Here is a 21,634-nt window from a genome sequence, read left to right on the forward strand (position 1 = left end):
ACCATATGTATTCAAGATACACACAGTGGCTATGAGGAGGATAGTCTTTGATTTTTTTCTTTTCTTTTCTTTTCTTTTTTTACAGTTAGGCTAGAGTTGTCATGTATTATCCAGATCTTCCCTACTGGTTTTTGGTGTGCTTATCTCTGTATTTTCTCATTATCATGACTGAATCCTGACAGAAACAACTTAAGGGAGGGGCTGGTTGCTGAGGTGTAGTCCATCGTGCAAGAGGGCATGGCAGAGCAGTTCATGTGCTGGAAGGCAGAAGGAGAGAGGGAATGCCAGCAGTTCTTTCCCTTTCATGCCGTGGGATAGCATCCCCTGTATTCAGGCCGGGTCTTCCTCATCACTTAATCATTGCTAGAAGTGCCCTTACAGCTGCACCCAGATATGTCTCACAGTCTCCTAGGTGATTCTAAGTCCAGTCAAAGTAGGCAATGAGGATTAGCGCCTCAGTCAGTTACTATTGGCAAAAATCCCTAGAGTCATGGATCTGGATGTGAAGCTCTGTTGACTGTTACCTTACACATTTGAGATTATAGTATCAGAAATGTTATTATAATGTAATACCCCATAAATTGAAGCATTTTGTTTTTGTTATTATGAATTATAGTTGTATATATAAAATAGATGATATTTTTTCTGCTGTCTATTATTGTGAACTTTATAGTATATTGCTTTAAATTCTGTTACATTTATAATTAATACCACTATAGCAAGGTCTTTGATAGTTTTATAACAAAATTTTATATTTTATTTTTCATCCTTTCTAGGCTCTTATATTTTAGACGTTCTTGTGAATAGCATGCTTTTCCATTTTTATCAGTTATTTGAATAGTTTTTATTTTGAGTAAAGCGCTTCTTCAGCCTGTTTATGTTATTACCAAGGCATTTGGATTTATATGTCATCCTTTAAAAATTATTTATTTATACATTTTACATGTATGAGTGTTGGCATATTTTTAAAGTCTATTTTTACTTTGGGTTCATTTAATCTCTTTCTCCCTATTCTACCCAAATCCCTTCCAACACCCCAACACCAGGTAGGAGAGTCAGTGGGGAGAGGGGGCATAGTTTTCTTTAGCTGCTACTTGCTGTTTAGGGTTGTGGGGTTCCTTGAGGCAAGTCCAGTCTCCATTTCAGGATCTGTCCAACTTCTGTCATACTGCGTTAACAGCCACCAGGAGCAGAAGGGGAGAACCCCAGCAGCCTTCTTTCTTGGAGCCCCAGTGTCTCTCTGGGTCTGGTTTTTATCCTCAGTGACAAAGACTGTGCCCTGCACAAGGCAGTTCACAGCTGACTAAGATCCTGTGCCCTCTCAGGAGGCTGCTATCAACCGTAACAAACTGGAGCAGTCCCCATATCTCACACCTAGGTTTAAAATAAAAACATGTTTCCATATAAACCAAAACTCCCACAACATATGGGGTTTTTGCCTGCATATATGTCTGTGCACCATGTATGTGCAGTGCCCAGGGAGGCTAGAAGAGGGTATTGGGTACACTGAACTGGAGTTGCAGTTAGTTTTGCACTGCATGTAGGTGCTGGGAATGGAACCCTGGTCCTCTGCAAGAGCAGCAAGTACTTTTAACTGCTAGGCCATCTTTACATCCCTACGTAATCATCTTATTTTATAGGGGTGTTGTTGTTGTTACTCCTGTTCTGCTGCTGCTTTCTGTTTTGTTATTTTAATTTTTTTTTATTTATTTATTTAAGTTTTATTAATATCTCTTTATTACTTTGGAATGTATGCATTCTTTTAACTATTCACTGTTTATTAATAGTGCATATAGATCCATGCCTATAGCTAATCAATAATTTATCCTTTATTGGGTAGTAACCTACATTTAAATTGTACACTAATTCACCCCCTTCTGGTGTGTATTATATTTCTAGTCATTTTGGCCTTCTCATCATTTGTAAGGCCAGCGATGACTCTGTACATACCTTGCCACGTTCTGTGCTCGTCATTCCTCCGCGCATGTCACATCTTCCACTTTGGATACTATACTTTGATCTGGCCTGACTTCAGAGTTCACTGTAGTGGAGGGTCTAGGGGCAAGTTCCTTCCTTTTGTCTGAAGATTGTGCAGTAGAGTTTCACAAAATACTGAGAATCAACTAGAGAAGAAAGGTTGTACTTTAGCTCATGGCCTTATAGATTTCAGTTCACAGTTGTGTGGCTCCATGGATTGGACCCATGTTGAATGGCATGATGGGAATGTGTGTTAGTGCAGAAGTGCTTGATGACCGCACAGCGTCTAGGAAGCCACAAGAGGGAGAGGAGGAGAGATCAGGTCACAAGTGACCCCTTAGTGCTTAGTAGTCCTTCTGTGACCAGGCCCTAGCTCCAGAAAATTCTCTTGCCTCCTAATAGCTCGACAAGTTGGTACTCAAGCATTTAGCATACAAGCTTTTGGTGCTCAAAAATATCCCTTTCGTACCAGATCCCAGCTTCCTTTACACTGTGGTGTAGGACTAGAGGTAACAGTTAATATCCCCCACATACTAGAAGTGTGTCATCAGCTGCTGCTCCCAATATTAATTCTATGAAAATGACATACCATCTTTATCTGGCTTTAAATATTCCCTGTCTCTGGTGCTGTACAATATTTTAAATGGTAAGTTGTACATTACTTTATATTCCTTATGGAAGTGTCCACCTTTCTGAACCTCTGTATTGATGTCTTTTGTCAGTTTAGAAAATGTTTTAGCTGTTACCTTTTTAAATTCATTCCTGATTTGTTCTCTTTTCTCATTTTAGAAATCCATTTGTATGTATTCAGTGTTTTTACTATATTTTTATATATTCTTTATATTTTGTATCTACAGGCTCTATTTTATGTAGTAAAGTGTTTTACGTTAGCCTCTTTCAATTAAATAATTAATTGACATAATAGTCCCTAATCACTATACAGGTATGCAGTATAAAATAATCAAATTGTATTACTATATTTATCGTGTTTAACATTTTTTATTTCTTTATGTTGAGACCCTTTAGATTCTTCCCCTTTAGCTCTTTATGAACTACATAATAATTATTATAAGCTATAGACACCCACCTACACACTAGGGCTGTTGCTTCTATGTAGCTGTTCTTTGATACCGGTTTTCCAGTCTTCCTCTGTCCTCTCTTCCTTTCTCCTTCCTAACTTCTGGTGGCCATTAGTCTCCTCTATGCCTCTGTGGAACCAGCCTCTTTAGCCCCCACATACTGTCTAGTCTATCTGGATTGTTTCACTTGATGCGATGCCATGTTGCCTCAATTCATGAACATTCCCTTCATTCTTGTCCTTGCCAGAATCTATTTTAAGCTATATTTCTCTAAGAAAAACTTTTTAATTATACTATTTTCCTTTATTCTATAATGGTTATAATTTATTTCAGTGTTGTTTTAGTGTTCTTCTGGTGGGTACCTAAAAACAACAACAAACATAACTGACTGCTCAAAGCCAATATAAATAATATTTTTACTTCTTCTCTGACAACATAAAGACCTTGGAATACATCGACTCCATTTGGTTCTTGTTCATCCTAGGTGTCATGGTTTGAACGTGTTTCTGCCAAAGCTCCTATTGAAATTTCATTAACTTTGTGACAGTATTAACTAGAACCTTAAGAGGTGATGAGGGCCTGTGCCTGTCTCCCTCATGAATTAATTAAGGCTCTGTTTCAGAGTAGGCTATCTGAGAGTTGACTCCAGATAAAAGGGTGAGTTCTGCCCAATTCTTCTGTCTGCCATGTGTTTGCTAGCTTGTTGCCATGTTACTGTCCAGCTAGACGGCTCTGACCACATGTGCCCCTGCTCTCACTCTGGGACAACCCAAAGAACTTCGTAATGATTCACCTTGTCTGTGGTGTTCTGTAAGTGCAGCAGTTGTATTTAAAGGCAAACTGGTGCGACTTGCCACAGTGGGGCTAGGAAGAGAGAGAAGTAAGGACGCTGGCATGGGGCTTGGCATTATCCAGTTTCTCTTTCTGACCCTACTCACTCCTCAGCTTTCTCTGCATCTGTCAAGGCTATGCTCTGTGTACGGACTGAACTATGTGAGGATATGCTTTGCTGAGGCACTATAAAGTCCCCTGTGTTCTTCTCTGCTTCTTCCCTGCTATGAAGGCGGCTCCATGGATCAAAATTACAGAGCCCAGTAGATGAAAGCAACTGAGACGGTAAAGCTACTACTATTTAGAGGGTAACTGCCTGGAGCTACAGGATAAGCAAGCTAAAAAGTCACGATTTGGTACCTTCTGCAGCACAAGCCTGTCTGTCATATTCCAACAAGTAAGTTAAGCTTTGCTTAAGTAGTTGAAGGAAGAGTAGAGTTAGTGCTGAGATACGGATATTTGGCAGAAGATATTCTGAAGCCACCTTCTAAAGCAGGTGTCTGAATTGTCAGTGGCATATCATTAGTAAACCCTTGTGTGGCTCAGCTGTGTCTGGAATGTGGCCCAAAGGCTGCCCTTTATGTAAAAGATTTTGTCCTCAGCCAGGTACTGTGCAAGTTGATTAAACATTTTAAGAGTTTGGGGTCCAGAGTCAATTATTTCCCATACTGGGGGTATGCTTTTGAAGAGGACTGTGGAGCCATGGATCTTTCCAGTCTCTTCCTCTTCCACTCTTGTTTTTAGATCATTGAGAAAGCAGTTTTGTTGCAGCCACACATTTCTGCCATGGTGTGCTGCTGTACCAACAACAGCAACAAAAGCAGCAGCTCTATTGATCATGGACCGAACCCGCCAAACCTGTGAGCCCAAAGAAAGGCTTTCCTTTTAGGACTGAACTTACTTCAGGTATTTGTTACATGGTGAAAACTGAGCAGCATGCTGGATAAAATTGTACCCCCACATCTATATCCCCTTACTCTGTTTTTTACTTCTTTATGGAAGTTCAAACCATTAACATATACTGTGATGCCTCAAGAGGTTGGAATTTATGCCAAACAGACAGGGTTTAATGTCCTCATTTTGCCACTTTAATATAAGAAATTTTACTAGATTTTACATCCCTCATTTTCCATTATTAGGAACCTAAGAAGTACTTACACGAAGCTTTACTAAGAGTATGTAAAGAGATTCCTGCCTGATAGTGGCAGACACTTTCTAACATGCAAGCTTTGTGACACTAGACATGCGCTGTTGTTTCTTCATCTATCACCAGGGACCACATTAGTGTGTGATACAGAATTATCTCTCAGTGAGTTTTTGGTAGATGTTGAATGGATAGTTGGTTATGTGACTCAACTCCTCATCACACCTGAGTAGTTAGCATGTGCTGGTTATGGGGGCTTTGTAAGTATAATTTTTTAAGTTATTAATCTGAAGGCCAAATAAGACTGTTAGACAACAACAAACATCAGATTTAGATCTAGGACAGCATGCTTTTAAGAGCATGTTAGGCAGAAGCTATTTAGTTATATATAAGCCCTCTAAAGTCTAGAGTGTATATTACACTTGATTCAGCCTGACTTTGTGGAGCCACAGCGCAGGAGTGTCTAAAATTAGACAAGGATTATGGTTTCTAGATTATAAATAGCTGTGGAGTTTTTTTTTAGATCAAAGAGGAATAAGGAAATTTTAGTTTTTGATCTCTTCTCTTTATGAAACAAGAACCTCTGTAAAATTATCCATTACTTAATTTCTTTGTGACTTTTAAACTATTAATCCCCACCTTCCCAACCCTAGTTTTTTGTGACAGTCTCATGCAGGCCAGCCTGACCTTGAATTCCTGGCCCTTCTGTCTCTGTCTTCTGAGCGGTAGGATTATAGGAATGCACTGCCATGCCAGCTTTGATTGTTTGTTGTTTTGCTTGGCTATGTAGTCCTGGCCTGCCCCCTACTTACTATATAACCCACACTGGTCCAGTGTCTCAATAGTTTTCTTGCCTCAGTGTGTGCCACCACCCCTGACTTCAATTTTCTTAATAGCTATTAGAATTATTTATTGTGTTCTTTTTGCACTTGAGTTTGTGTTGGTATGCATATCATATATGTACAATATGGAGGCCAGCGGTCCAGGGTCTTTTCAAGTTGTTTTCCATTTTAGTTTTTGAGACAGGGTCTCTCACTGAACTTGAAGCTTACCAATTCAGTTAGACAGGGTGATGAGCAAGGCCCAGAGATGCCCTTGTCTCCACCTCCACAGCATGGGGTTGTCTGACGTTTACATGGATACCTGGATCAGACTGCATCCTCTTGTCTGCTGAGTAAGCCATCTCCCACGGACGGGCCTTTAAGTATTAATTTATCTGCATAACACTTCTTCATACTGTATTGTAATATCTGAGAGTACGCCTTTCCCCCTCTTAATATTGCTTGTTTTGCCCTCTCTTGTTTTCTTAATTACTCTTACCAGAGTTTATTTTACTTTATTTTGTTTTTTGAGACAGGGTCTCACTCTGTAGGCCAGGCTGGCCTCAAACTCATAGTAACTGTCTTCACTCAGCTCCTAAGTACTAGGATTGTAGGCATGAACTACCATATTTTTTATATTACTTTTCTACTACTGCTTATATGACTTTCTTCATGTGATAACTTTGACCTTTTTTCTATTCTGAATTTGTGTTCTGCTTTCACATCTTTATAATTTCCCTTTTCTACTTTTTTAGGAGTTCCTGCTGTTTTCTAACTTAATTTAAAGTCTCCTTTTCTAGTAAGTATTTAAGCTGATATATTTTCTTCTAAGCTCCTATCATTGTTTAGACATTGGGTTGTGTGTTCCCCAACATTGCATGGCTGAAGACTGGATCCAAGGTAGATGCTGTGGCGAGATTGTGGACCCCTAGGGGAGGTGGTGCCTCCTAGGAAGTCCTCTGGTCATTAGTGGCTTGCTCTCTACGGGACCGTAGATCCACATTCGTCCTTTCATTCTTTCTGCCTCCCAGCTACAGATGTGACTCACTTCCCTCTACAGTCCCGTCATCTTCCATTGCACAGAAGCCCAAACCACTCGGGCTGTCCAGTCGATACTCCAGCCTCTAAAATTACGATCTAAATACACTGCTGCTCTTTATGAAGTTGGTTGTCTCAGACATTTGGATGTAGTGAGGGAAAACAGACAGACTCACACAGTCAGTACTACTTAAGTTGCAGTCAGTAAGCTTTAGGTGTATCTTCATTATTTTTCAGATCTAAGCATTTTCTAAATTACTGTCTCCATAATCTCACCCCCCTCCATATCTCTTTGGGTTTTTGTTTTTTTTTTTCATTTCTTCCAACTCTTCCCTTCTCCAAACAACCTACCTAAACCTGTCTATTTGTTACCTTGTTTCATGTTTTTGTTGAAGTAATACCCTTCATGAGTTCTAAAAAGTTCTCAGCTACTTTCAGATCTCTCAATTTGCAACTCAATTTATTCTTCTCTGTTTTGTGATTGATTTTCTGTGGAACTTTTGGTGTAATTTTTGTAGCATGTATTGACGTTAAGAATCTGAAAGGATTTGGTATTTGTGCATGCATGTTTGTATGGGGGTGGGAGTCACATGCATTCCTTTGGAGGGGCATAGAGAAGCATAGATAGACATTTGGTAACTCAGATTACTGCAAACCTGGCTCTACTTTAAATGCAATGCTGTATTTCGAGTGTTTTCTGTCATTTAAATTCCTTGACTTTCAATGAGATGACACATTCTCAGGAAAGATATTTGTCAATAAAACTTACTTTGAATTATGTTAGACATGTAGAAAGTATGCTAAATAATATAGAAAACTGCTGTGCTATCTCCAGTCCCCTCTAATATTAATATTTTTTCTTGTCAAAACTGAGAGACTACTTTACTCACTAAAGTCTAGGCGTTATTCAGATTTCACGATTGGGTTGTGGGTTTTTTTTTTTTTTTTTTTTTTTCTGTCCTAGAATTTCATATGAAGTACAACATTGAATCTGGTTAAATATCTCCTTCCTCTGTTGTATAGCAACTTCTCAGATTTGTCTACATTTTAATGACCTTCTATATTTTGGAAAATGGACCTAAGTTTGGGTTTGTGTGATTTCCTGTTTCATGGTTAGACTGGAAATATAGGATTAGGGAAAATGTCCTATTAAAATGGTGTTCTTGGGACTGGAGAGATGGCTGAGTGGTTAAGAGTCCTTTGAGCTCTTGCAAAGGACCCAAGTTCAGTTCCCAGTGCCCACATGGGAGTTCACTACTGTCTGTAAGTCCAATTCCAGGAGATCTAGTGCCCTCTTTTGTTCCCATGGACACCAGACACTTACATACATACATACACATGCTCACACATAGAAAAGAAAACTTAGGAAAAACTAGCACAATGGTCTCCTATCACATTGCCTCAGAGTATATATGGTAACTGACATAGCTGACTTAGCATTGCTATATTTGCTTTCTTTAATCAGGCTGCACTCTGATCACACCACTGTTGCCCACTGTGAATTTGCTATTTTACTCTGTCTACTCAAGGCTAAATTTTACATCTTTCCAAGACTGGGAAGAAATGGGCAGTTTTTTACCCTGACTTACTCTGCGACTTAGTATTGCTCATATTTACATTTGAGTCGGGAGTGAAGCTTTGGAAGCCCTGACTAGCTAAGGAGGTTCTATTATTAGCTTCCTTACTCTGATGAGCTGGGCGCTTGTACTTTCTGTCTTCCTTAACCTGGATTAAGCTCAACTTTTCCAGAGCTTTGTAGAAATCCTCAGGCTAATGCTGACTCTAGCACCCGCTTTTAGTGCAACCCAGGGAATTATTTTAAGAAATGTTCAGTTCGGTTGTTTATGAGCTAATTGGCTGTTTCTGTTAGAGTATCTTAATCCAGTGTACCCTCAACAAGGTTAGTAAAAGACTTCATTTGGCATCGACTTTTAATGTATTTTTAAGTGGTAAAGCCTAAGGTACAGACACATTACTTTACAAAGTATGGTGCTTTTATAGTCATTTTTCAGTAACACTTTCCCCACCATTCTTAGCGTTTTGTGAGTTTCCTTGATTTAGGCATCATGCTTTCCTCTGATTACCTTTCTTGTTTCAATATCTTAATTGATTGACACCGTTCTTTCCTACCCCAAGACATGCGCACGCGCGCGCGCGCACACACACACACACACACACACACATGCTCACACAGATTCAGGTCTCTTCTGTGAGTAGCAGTGCCTCAGCAGAAGTGTAACAGAGCGTGCGTGAAGAATCCGCTGCCTGGGGAGCACTTGGGGCCTGGGGAGTAGCTTGTTCCATAGTATGACTGGAGTTCTTCATTCTCCATTTACCTCCCACCCATTGTGGCTTAGGTGTTGAAACGTTGGTCTCTGTTTTGTGACCCTATTGAAAGGCTGTTCGATCCTGATGGCCTATTGATAGATTCACAAGTTGATGACATTATTGGGAAGTGGTAAAAACTAGGTGTGGCCTAGTTGGAAATGTACATCATGGAGTAGGGGTGGGACGTGCCCTGAAAAGATAGGTCTTTCCCAGGCGTCTTCGTTCTTACTGCTTCCTGTCTGCCAAGAGACGAGCCGTTTGCTTCACCTCAGGCTTCATTTTCTAACTTAAGCAAAAGTCCCACGGACTGCAGGCTGTGCGACTTTGGGCCAAAATGCGGCCTTTCTCTCGGAAGTTGTCTTTGCAGGTGTTTAGTCACAGGGAATGGACACAGTGCTTATTTATCCCCCACCTCGAGGGAAAAAAGAAAACTATCCATCTTTGTATCCTTAAAGCTGTCAGATTAGTTGTTCTGAAACATTTTCTTATAATAAGTCATATGAGAAATATACTGACAACCGTCCCGATTAAGCCAATTAAAAGCCTATGAGTTCTTTATTAGCCAGCAACCAGGAGCATGCCTCAGCGTCTCCTGGTGCCTACACTCAGGGATTGTTGAGTCCATTTAAAACACACAAAGAACACAATTTATATCAGAGTTAGAGGAACATTGAAATGTTCATTCCTGGCACAGCATACTAATTATTCAAAACATAACACGATAATTATTTTTGACATAAACCTTTAGTTATTTTAGTTTACATTAATTATTTTGGTTAATGTATCTGGACTATGGTCAGGGTCATAGAAATCTCAATGTGTTGCCAAGGCAGGTGTGACTGTCTGTGAGTAGAGGTCTGAGAACTGTGTAAGTAAGCAAACATGAGTCAGCACAGGATGGCATTGCCACAGGCACTTCAACACGTTATTCCATGCCCTATAGGAAAGCAGTGTTACACAGTGCAGAGGGCACAGCTTTGGAGTCACACACATTCATACTAAATTCCATGGTTTTTTGTTATTGGTTGTGAACTTAGCCTTTAACTGCTGAGACATTGTTCCAGCCCTTAAATTTTTTTGCATGTATTTGTGTGTTTGCACACACACATACACCTGCATACACTGTGTAGCCTGTGATTGGAGACCAAAGGATAACCACAGGAATCTATTCTCTCCTTTGGCCATGAGGGTCCTGGGGATTGAGCTCAGGTCCTCAGGATATTTAAGTGGCATGTTTTGTAGGGCTGCGTGATGAGTACCTAGCAAAATGGACATGCAGCAAATACTTGTTCCCTGTCATGGTTCTCCATGGACTATTGAGTCAGGCCTTTAAAATCCCTCTCATGACATAATTCATTTGTTTGGGGATTCGTTGGGTGGGAATTTATCGCACTTCAGTATGGCAGGAACTGTGTGAGTGTTGGAAAGTAGCAAACCTTGCCTTAGTTGACAGTTACAGACCAGTGGCCAGTAATTCTGCTCCTCCTTCTCCGCCTGTTAAACTGTGCTGCTAGTAAACGGTTCTTACCCACCATCACTGCAGTCTTGAATTTTTAGTAGAAAAGGAGGAGAAGCCAAGAAACGTTTTATTCCTTCTGAGTTTTCATGGTTTATCAGGATTACTCATTCGGGCTACACATGTTCCTTTCATCATGAAAGGTTATAATGAGCTTTTGTGTGTCATGTGCATGTTCAAGTACCTTGCCTCGGGCTGTGGACATTAGAGCATCACCGTTTTATCTCCCACATCCGTGAATGAAATTAGTCATCGCTCCTTAGAAGGCATTTTAGAAATTTTTTTTCTGAGGCAATTTTGGATGTAAGGAATCGAGAGGACTGGAGTGGAGAGGCCAGAAGTGGGGTGCTCTCCTTAGTGTGCAGCATGTGGGGTGCTCTCTTTAGTGTGCAGCATGTGGGGTGCTCTCCTTAGTGTGTAGCATGTGGTGCTTTGGACAGTAATTGTGTTGTCTCACATTTAAATTCCAGCACAAAGTTTCTTGTCATTGTATATCAAGCCACAGGTATGGAAATACTGTTTTATATACTGACATTTTCTGGGTTTATTTACTACCTGTGCACATCAAGGAAGCTTCAGAATTTAAAGTCATGCATAAGACAGGCGTGGAGGCAGAGACAAGCGGATCTTTGTGAGTTCGAGGCCAGCCTGGTCTACAAAGTGAGTCCAGGATAGCCAGGGCTACCCAGAGAAACCCTGTCTTGGAAAACAAAAACAAAAACAAAAACGAGTCATGCTTAATGCTTCCAGGAGTCACATCACCAAAAACAATGGTGCCTATCCTGTTGGAGATACCAGTGACACAGCTACACCAGTCTATTTTTGGAGCGTTTGAATTTAAAATTATCATGTAATGTCTTTAATTTTTTCAGTCAAGGTTTTGCTATGTTTTCTAGGAGGGCATTGAATTTAGATACTCTATCAGTATCCTAGAATACTAGAATGCTAGAATACAATTGTGCACTGCCAGGCCTGGCCTCTTTTAATTTAATTTTTTTTTTTCGTTACTTCTTTAAGTTCTTAATCTTTGATGTTTGAGAAGTGAACCCAGAGCGTTGAGCATGCCGAGCAAGTTCTGTACTGTTGGAATGCGCCCACCATCATCGCCTTGGGTCCTGCCTGAGCACCACACCAGAAGCCCTGTTCTGCCTCTGTTGGTTTCTTTGAGAGGAGGTCTGAGAGGGACATCTATAAATTTTGTTTTAGGATTTTAAACAAAGTATTGCAAAACATTTGTTGTGAAAATAACTGTGTTCTGATGTGAGTCTGTGGATCTGGGCTCTTAATTTTGAATCTGACAAGGGCAGAATTCACCGTCATGATATATACTTTACCTGTATTAAATGCTAAAGCCTTGTCTGGGGAGAAAATGTATTACAGCTGGCCGACTACAGGAAAGCAAAGTGGGGCACATGAAAACATCCTTCCATACTTAAAGATACCAGTTGCTATTTATAATTTTTAAATCTCTAATAAAATACTTGGGGTATGGCTGGGAATATCCTTTTTTTTTTTTTTTTTTTTTTTTTTTTTTTTATTTATGATAGTAGGTTCAGATCTTATTGTTGTTGGTTTTTTTTTAATTTAACTTTTGTTGCATATGTAGAGAATACAGGGAGATGTTCTTCATGTGGTTTTAATTAGTTTATATTCTTTAAGTCAGTTCTCTAGGGTCAACAGTTTATGGTTTTGGTTTTGAAATTCTAAGAGTAGTTTCCATTGATGACTGTATAAGACACAGTACAGAAACTACAACACAGAACAGATGGCATTATTCTGTTGTGCTTTATTATGTGAATTCATAATGCCTTGTTTTCAGTAGCAGTGGGATTATGTTGTATCTTGCCGTTGCCTTTTTCAGACTATTTTATAGATAGAACTAGAAATACTAGTTATATAAGCTATTCTAGCACAGACTAGAAAGTAGGTCATTGTGATGGGAGTATGCTAAACCACCCACTGGTTGCTATAGCGATGACCTACTTTAGAAACTATTTCTGTTGATTCATGTTGAAATCATCTTTTGGAAGTGGTATAAGGAAGTTACTACACATACGCTTTTATAGTAGTGAAAGGCAGTGCTTCCTACAGGAACATTCTTTAATGTTTAAAGTGAGAAAGTGCGTTAATTCTCTCCATTTCAGTGGCTCATTCGGTATATAATTAAGTTGTACTTCTATACAGTAAAGGATTATAGTGGGTTTTTCCACTATTTGGCCTATTTAAAAATCAGTCTGTTGCTTTATTAGCCAAGCTTTAATATGAGAGTACATGACAGTACAGTGCATGCCAAATTCGTCTGTTGAGTGTTGACTGCTGTTTAGGGCACATATCTTTATAACATATGAGTGTTGACATGTGTTCTCTGGAGCACACAGTCTGAACTCTGAGTGGTTCTATTTTAACCTGAGGCAAAGGACAAGGGTTAGAGTTTGTATAGCTCTCATTTATCACTAGAAAGAAATGTCACTGATCAGTGACTTGACACTTTGAACCCACACTATTAAAGGTTTACTTTCCTGTAGTGCCACCACAGAATTACAGGCTTTGAGATTAGTCAATTTTGAGTTTTTATTGTACTGTACCTTTAAATAAATAGATATTTATATTAGCATTGGCCTTGTCACTGGAATGATAAAACCTTGGCCCACAGTCACATTCAGATGCAGGTACACATTCAGTGAGATTCTGTGTAGCTGGGCATCCAACTAATTCATTCTTTTCTATTGCCATGCCCAAGTGTTTACATATATAAGAATGTGCCGGCTTTGTTTTCAGAAACAGGTATTCTAGCTTTTTTCTTTTTCTTTAAGGTGGGTCAGTTGAGTCTGCCTATGTAGCCCTTGAGCTCGGGATCCTGCTATTCATCGTGGGTATTGGGATTGCAAGTGTGCACCTCCATGCCCACCTTAAGAATAGATTGTTCTGAAGGAAAAGTAACTGTAACTTCTGTATGATAGATATTAGCCATGTGAAACTAGCTGGTTTTATGTGTTTCTGATCCTCTCAAAGGCTAAGTAAAACAAGCCTGTTAGCATTTTACTCGACTTCAAGTCTTTTCAGTAGACTATGCAAGACATGCCATGATGACACTTGTCAGATGTAGAAACGGAAACATAGGTTGAGAAAGCCATGCATGCAAGAGTCATAAGCAAATACTTAGTATGAAGTTCACAGAAGGGGGTGGCATGTTCTCTCTCTCTCTCTCTCTCTCTCTCTCTCTCTCTCTCTCTCTCTCTGTGTGTGTGTGTGTGTGTGTGTGTGTGTGTGTGTGTGTGTTTACATGCAGGTTTGTGTGCTATAAGAAGCACTTTGAATTTTCCCTGGGATTAAATTCATTCTCCTGTACAGTTGAGAGAATAAAATACCTTTAGTTCTAAAACTTAACAGTGAGCTATAAACTTGAGATGGGAATTGGCAAAATTATTTCAGACTGAGAAAGAGTACATCATGTGTTCTAAGAAAATGAACGTGTATTAAAAGAATAGTAGCTTGGCTTCGTGAGAGCAGTAGAGAGTGGGGCAGGAAATGAAGCTGGAACCATTGGACAGGAGCTGAGTACACACTTTGCTTTTACTATATAAGGAATGAGTCTTGAAGACCTTTGCATAAGAACGTGTGCCTCACAATGATTTGATAATGTGTACTGAAATGGATTTAGGTGACAGAGATTGTTAGTAGGTGATCTATTTTAAGACAGTAAATACAACCAGAATTATTGTAGTAAAAATAGAAGTCAGTGGCAAGGAGGAGACCAGAAAGTATTAAATAACACATAATAGTGTTCACTGTGAGCAGGCACTGCTTGGTGAGTCTAACATAATGTTACTTTATTCAGCTCTCACAGAAATACCTATGATGTGGGTCCTATTATACTCCAGTTTTGTAGACAAGGAAATTCAGATGAATAATCCTGCTACACCTGTTAAGATTATGGAACATCTGTACAGTGGGTGCTAAGAAAAATGAACTCTGCCTGTTGCTCTGTAAGAGTGCTCAGCGCCAGTTACCCAGGTGCAGGAGGAAGGGTCCCACCCTTTCTATGCTGAAGGAATGTGCACTGGTTGTCAATTCTGAGATTTTTTTAGTGAAGCTAAAATTAGTGTATTTTTATCTCTACCCAAAACTCCATTTCTCAGTGGTAGATGTAATAAGTACCTTGATTAGTAACTTTCCTGGTATTTCCACACACATCTAAACATAAACTGATGCATGCAGTACAAATGTTGTTTTATTAAAGAAACATGCACATATTTTTCTGTGTTTGTTGTGTGTCATTTGTATGTGCTTTTATGGATGGGTGTGTGAATATGAATTCATGTGCATGATGTTACTCTAGACTTGGTTGTTCTTCTTATCAATTAATTATATCATTTTGCCGTGTTTTTCTTTTTCACCTTACATCTTATAGACATGTTTCTACCACTAAGTTCAGTATGAAAAATTCTTACTGCCAGTTTCAATAGAAAATGTGGACTGAATGATACAGCAAAGATTTAGAGATTACCTCTGCCTTGGACATCTAAGCTTTGTGCTGTTTCTACTTAAGAAAAAAAAAACTAACTTAATTTTCATTATGCATTTCATTGTACATTACAGTCCTCATAAGAATATCTATCATAAATTAAGAGCCTATTCTATGCCAGGCATTGTGCTTATTAATCTTTTGTTTTGTTTTGCTTTGCTTTGATTTGTTTTGTTTTTCAAGACAGGGTCTCACTGTGTAGCTCTGGCTGTGCTGGAACTCACTATGTATGTAGTTTCAGATTGCCCTTGAATTCACAGAGACCTGCCTGCCTCTGCCTTGCAAGTGCTGGAATTAAAGTTCTTTGCCACTAAAAAAAAAAAAAAAAAAAAAAAAAAAAAAAAAAAAAAGTAGTTTATTCCATTTCTTTTATCAGAGAATTCTTTGATCTTTATTACATCTAACATGTCTCAAATATACCTTGGGGAGAGGTGGAGACAGTTGTGAGGACCAGAGTTCAGATCCTAGGAAGCAGTAACAAATCGGTGCCCCTCAAATACCAGTCATACTAGTGCTTTGGGGAGGCAAAAACAGGATTGGCGGGGCTTGCTGCCAACCAGCAGGGCAGAACTAAATTCCAGGTTCAGGGTTAGGAGAGTTGTAGAAGAGGACCCCGACATCCTTTTCTGCCTTTCAGTGATGTGCGTGTGTGTGTGTAAATGTATATGTTATAGTTCATTACGTTATATATACACACATACCCACACACCAGATGAATGTCCACTCTCACATCCACATGCTCACAAATAGATAATCTTTAACAATTATTTTAAAAGTAAACTATCTCTTTTGGAGCCACAGCTGTAGCTGAGTTGATAGAATGCTTGCCTCACATGTGAGAAGTGCTGGATTCAATCTCTTGCACCATATAAAGAAACCTAGCACAGTGGCACATACTTAGAATCCCAGAACTCAGGATCAGAAGTTTAAGGCCATCCCTCTTTTTGTGGGCGGAGGAGGAAATTGTTTATTTCACTTACAGTTCTATATAACAATTCATCATCAAAAGCAGTGAGGGCAGGAACTAAGCAGGGCAGGAACTTGGAGGCAGGAGCTGATGCAGAGGCCATGGAAGAGTGTTGCTTACTGGCTTGCTCCCCTGGATTGCTCAACTTGCTTTTTTATAGAACCCAGGACCACCCACAGTGGGCTGGGCCCTACCATTAATCACTAAACAAGAAACTGCAATACAGACCTCCCTTCAGCCCATGTTATGGAAGTAGTTATTTTTTAAATTACTTTGTTCTATTCTTTTTTTTTTATTTAAGTAATTTATTAAGATTACATCTCAATTGTTATCCCCTAACTTGTATCTTCCCGTTACCCCTCCCTCCCTCCTCCATCCTAGTCCCCTCCCTTAGATCTGGGACAGAAGGGGACCTCATCTCTCACTATAAGATCACAGCCTATCAGGTCTCTTCCTCTCCTCTGAGTGTCACCAGGTCTCCCCACCAAGGGGAAGTAGTCAAGTAGGGGCACCAGAGTGCATGTCCAAGTCAGTCTCTGCTCTCCACACAATTGTGGAGAATGTGCTGTCCATTGACTAGATCCGAGTAGGGGTTCTAGGTTTACTGCATGCATTGACCTTGGTTGGTACAGTAGTTTGAGCTGACCTGCCTGGGTCCAGATCCGCCAGTTGAGGCCATCCTTACTTCATTGCAAGGTCAAGGCTAGCCTGAACTACACAAGATCACGTGCCCACCCCCCAAAAAAAATCTTGCTAAAAAAACACATGAAATTACATGACTACCCATAAACACATCTCACTTATTAGATTATGTACAAATACAGGCAATATTATGACCCTCAGGTTTTGTTTTTTTTTTTTTTATCACTGTATATCTACTAACAGCAGCCTTCCCTCAAAATAGTTAGGTCTTGGAGTAGGATTCAGGTCTTAGGAAGTAACTCCAAATCAAGACAGAAAGGCGAGAGTTGAAATAGAAAGGTGGGAACAATGTTTTATTTCCTGTTTAACAATACCATAAGACTTCCTAAGATGAAATGGTGAGTGTCTTTCGTGTGTGCATGGGTATGTCACCATGACACCCAAAGCTAAAGGAGAAGTGTGTCAGACCAAACTGGTCCACTTATGTCACTAGTAACTACAGCTGTGAAAATTTCAGCAAGACTCTGGGTGTCAGTGACATGAGAGTGGACTAAGAACACAAATAATCTCTAGACTAAGCCAACTTTCAGGACAGTGCTGTGTGGTGTAGCCTTGCAATGACAGAAATATTCTGCTCTGTGCTGGTAGTGTGGGGACTGCTGGCCATTGGGATTGGATGTGTGGCTGGTCCATTTAGTTTTTGGTTACCATACTGTATCATGCATTTCTGGAATGCTCTGCCTTTCCTCTTAGCATATTCCTCACAGTTACTTCTCAGTGAGGATGTCGCTTGTGGGAAAGGCAAACAAATAATCAACTTTAACCTAAAGATCATAGAAGAAACAAAGTTGAGGCAAACTGAGCTCTGCCAGCTGAGAGGAGTAGCATCTGGGCGGGGTTAGCTGGGCAGACAGTGGCACTGAACTTTGCAGAGTAGGCCGCCCTCTTGGACTTGTTCTTGGGGATGCTGTTTCCTCATAACAGGACATGCACAGTAAGCAGTCCTCCCAACAGCTCCAGAATTTTCCCTGTGTCTGTCATCTGTAAACCTCATGTCTGTTTACGTCACTGAGAAAGTCTGGGTAGTCTCACCCACTCCATGAAACGCAATCCAGTATCTCTCCGGCCTGCTTTTCCTTCTTCTTGTAGTAGACACTGTTAGATTTAGAGAAGGGTGTGATGGTTCCGCTCACGTGGGTGACTGCAGTGCTCCCTAGGAAAGTACTGATCCGCTGGCTCTGTTTTCTGAACCAGGGTCTCATGTAGCCCTGGCTGACCTTGGACCTGTGGCCCTGTGGCCATGCGTCTCTCAAGGGCTCTGTTTGCTGGTGTGTAGCCCCACACCACACCCCAGATTCCTAAATTACTCACATGGTGGTCAGAGTTTCCAAGTAGAACATTTCCATTTTTCTCAATAAAAAATATTCTAGATTTTTCTAAGTGGTGTTTTCATGAAGAAAAAATTAATTTTATCAGGTTTGAACAATGAAAGTTTCATTTAATTGCTTTGATATTTGTTCACATAATTTTTATGTTTACAAGTTAATTTTTACTAGGTTATTTATAAAAGTTAGTGATTTAATTCAAGACTTGCTTAAAATACTGGATATTCTGATGTGATCAAAAACATTTTTAAGTATGGTTTCTGAAAATACTGAGTTACTGGTAAAGAGGATGACGAGTTGGTATTTTTCACTTGAGAAATGATCTAATGTTACAATATTTTATACCTGTTAAATATGTATTTTTAAGAGTTATAATATTTTTTCTCTAGATTTTTGCTTCAGTGTCTTGAGGATCTTGATGCCAATCTACGAAAATTAAATTCTCGTCTGTTTGTGATTCGTGGACAGCCAGCTGATGTATTTCCCAGGCTTTTCAAGGTAATTTGAAAAAAAAAAAAAAAAAAAAATATATATATATATATATATATATAAATAATAATTTTTGCCAGAGAAAAGAAAATACTCAGTAAATAACTAAACATACTTGGTAAAAAATGAACATATTTGGTAAATAACAAAAGCATAGAAGATAGTATTTTTAAATAAAAATTATGATCAGGCAATGGTGGTCCATACCCTTAATCCTAGCACTGGGGAGACACAGACAGACAGATCTCTGAGTTCAAGGCCAGCCTGGGCTACAAAGTGAGTTCCAGGACAGCCAGGGCTACACAGAGAAATCTGTCTTGGGAAAAAATAAACATTTTTAAAATGCAGCTCTTTTCTTTAATGACCATACCAATCATAAAATTAGACATAAGAAAAAACTTAAAATGAAAAGTTCCTTCTTTGACCTCAGAGAACTATTTCAAAGCAGCAACTGTTTACATTTTTTGTGTGTGCTAATAGAAATATCCTTTGTATGAGCAAGAATTTCTGAGTGCTTAGACATCTGTGTCTGTGTTAATTGCCCTCTGCTTTAACAGCTAAATGAGAAGTATACACAGCCTTCTGCCCCGTGCTTGACTCACATGGTGGGGATCATTTCTTAATACTTCCTGGGTCTTTTATATGGCTTCATAGTATTGGCATATACAGATGTATGGTAGCATCTATCAGTGCATTCTAATTTCTTCTGCTGGTTTTCTACTAAATGTTTGGTTATTCTTCCCTTGGGTCTCGTGCTAATACAGGCATTGCCAGTGAACATCCTTGTCCGCATTTATGTTCTTTGTGAGATATCTTTTAAAGAGGGCAGCGATGGTCACTCTCAGCTGTCAGCTTGATCTTTAGATAGGCCTCTGAACAGGACTGTGGGGTTGTCTTGACTGTGTTAACTGAGGTGGGAGGACACAGCCACTGTGCGTGGCACCGTCCCCTGGCTGAGATCCTGGACTGCAAATGGAGAAGGGGAGCTGAGAAGCAGCGTGGTTCATCACTCTCTGCATCCTGATTGAGGATGTGATGTGATGCGATCAGATTGTTTCAAGGGACCGTGATCTGGGCCTGAGTCACAGTCAACCCTTTCTTCTTTAAGTTGCTTATGTCAAAATAGTTTATCACAGCTGCGGAAAAGACATGAAGACAACGGCTTCTCATGTCAATGGATTGTAAAATTGACATTTTACCAATAATATAAAGTTACAGTATTGGGGGAGTTGGGTTTGTTTTGATTTGATTTAAAAGTCTTAACGTAGCTCCTGGTCTTACTCCAATGAAAACTTCTCAAATGGAAAACTTGGTCTAAGGGAACTTAAATGAATTTCCCAATATCATACAGTTAGCTCATCTCAGTGTCTCAGAGCAGACAGAAGATGATTTTCCTGATTGTCCTTTTATATTCTTCCCCTCCTGTTTACTACATATAAGCTTCCTAACTGTATATCTGCTTGTGTTGCAACTATGTGATTAATCTCTCTCTCTCTCTCTCTCTCTCTCTCTCTCTCTCTCTCTCTCTCTGTGTGTGTGTGTGTGTGTGTGTGTGTGTGTGTGTGTGTGTGTGTGTGTTCTAGACAGCATTTCTCTGTGTAGACTTGACTGTCACAGACTCACTTTGTAGACCAGGCTGTCCTCAAACTCTGCCTCCTGAGTGCTGGGACTACAGGCATGCATTACCATGCCTGGAAATTCATTGCATTCTTGAATTGATTTTTTTTTTTCATGGTTAAAAAAAAAGAAAAGAAATTTCTTTTGTGCCCCCTCCCCTGCCCCCTGCCCCGAGGCACGGTTTCTCTTTGTAGCTCTGGCTTTCCTGGAACTTGTTCTGTTGACTAGGCTGGCCTTGAACTCAGAAATTCATCTTGCTTTTGCCTCCTTAGTACTAGGAGTAAAAGCTTGTGCCACTATACGCAGTAAAAATAGTGAAGTTTCTAATGCAAAAGAGGCATTCCTTTGCATGAATGAGAAAGTCTCCAGTGCTGGGCAACAAATCAGGATTACTTTATTTTCTTGCTAGTATGAAAGAAGCATTTAATACTTAGCTAGTAGAAACTGTTCACTACAGTGGAATTCTTATGTAACCGAGGCGTGTGGAAGAGCTTTGACAGGAAAATAAACTGGAAATAATGGCGACAGCTCACCCACAGCTCATCTGAGCGGCAGTGTGTGGAGAGAAGCACGTTAGTGCTGCGTCTAAGTCTATTTGGTATAAGTAAAATGTCTTCTAAGATTCTGTTATTACAAATACCAAGGTTTTCATTTTGTTTTTAAACAAACTTTTCTCAGGCCAGCAATTTTTTTTATATTGTGTTGAATTTTCTGCACTGTGCAGTTGAATATTTTTTTAAACTTTAGAGTGCTATTCTGTAACCCAGCTAGCTTCCTCCCCCCCCCCCCCCCAAATCAAGACGGAGACATCAATTTGCTTAAACAGCTTTGGCACAGTTGTTGCATAATGGAGTGGTGGGGTCACCATGCCGAGGTGTACCCCCTGAGGAATTACAGGCCACACAACAGATCTGTTGCAAAGGAGGGAAGGAGGGAGGTGGCCTGGGGAAGGGATAAAGTGAGTGAGCTATGAGGGCAGGGAGGGAGAGAAAGGGGCGTCCATGACAGAAAGAGAGGGGGGGAAAGAGGAGAAAAAGAGTGTGGGGACAGAGGGAGAACAGAGAGACCCAGAGACAGACAGACAGAGACCAAGAAAGCTGGAGTGGTGATAGGGGAGGGGGCCCTGTTACCCCCACACAAACCTGGCATGCTTGGCGGTGGCCACAGATGATAACATAAGATGTTGCTAGGACCTTGAAGGAAGCCGCTGGACCGCTGTACACTGACATTCCTCCCTTTCAAAACACGGGGAGCTAGGAAAGGGTAATGACGGGC

At 40.0% G+C, this 21,634-nt stretch overlaps 1 protein-coding gene across 2 annotated transcripts in view; it reads left to right on the forward strand.

Moving 5' to 3' along the window:
* Positions 1–21,634, forward strand: part of Cry1 (cryptochrome circadian regulator 1) — a 60,250-nt gene that overhangs the window by 14,880 nt on the left and 23,736 nt on the right. For both annotated transcript variants that reach the window (XM_051139720.1, XM_051139721.1), the window contains exon 2: positions 18,643–18,751. In XM_051139720.1, coding sequence (XP_050995677.1) covers positions 18,643–18,751 — 109 coding nt within the window. The remainder of the gene's footprint in view (positions 1–18,642; positions 18,752–21,634) is intronic.

This window comes from Acomys russatus, chromosome 31 (assembly GCF_903995435.1).
Source record: "Acomys russatus chromosome 31, mAcoRus1.1, whole genome shotgun sequence".
Taxonomy (NCBI): Eukaryota; Metazoa; Chordata; class Mammalia; order Rodentia; family Muridae; genus Acomys; species Acomys russatus.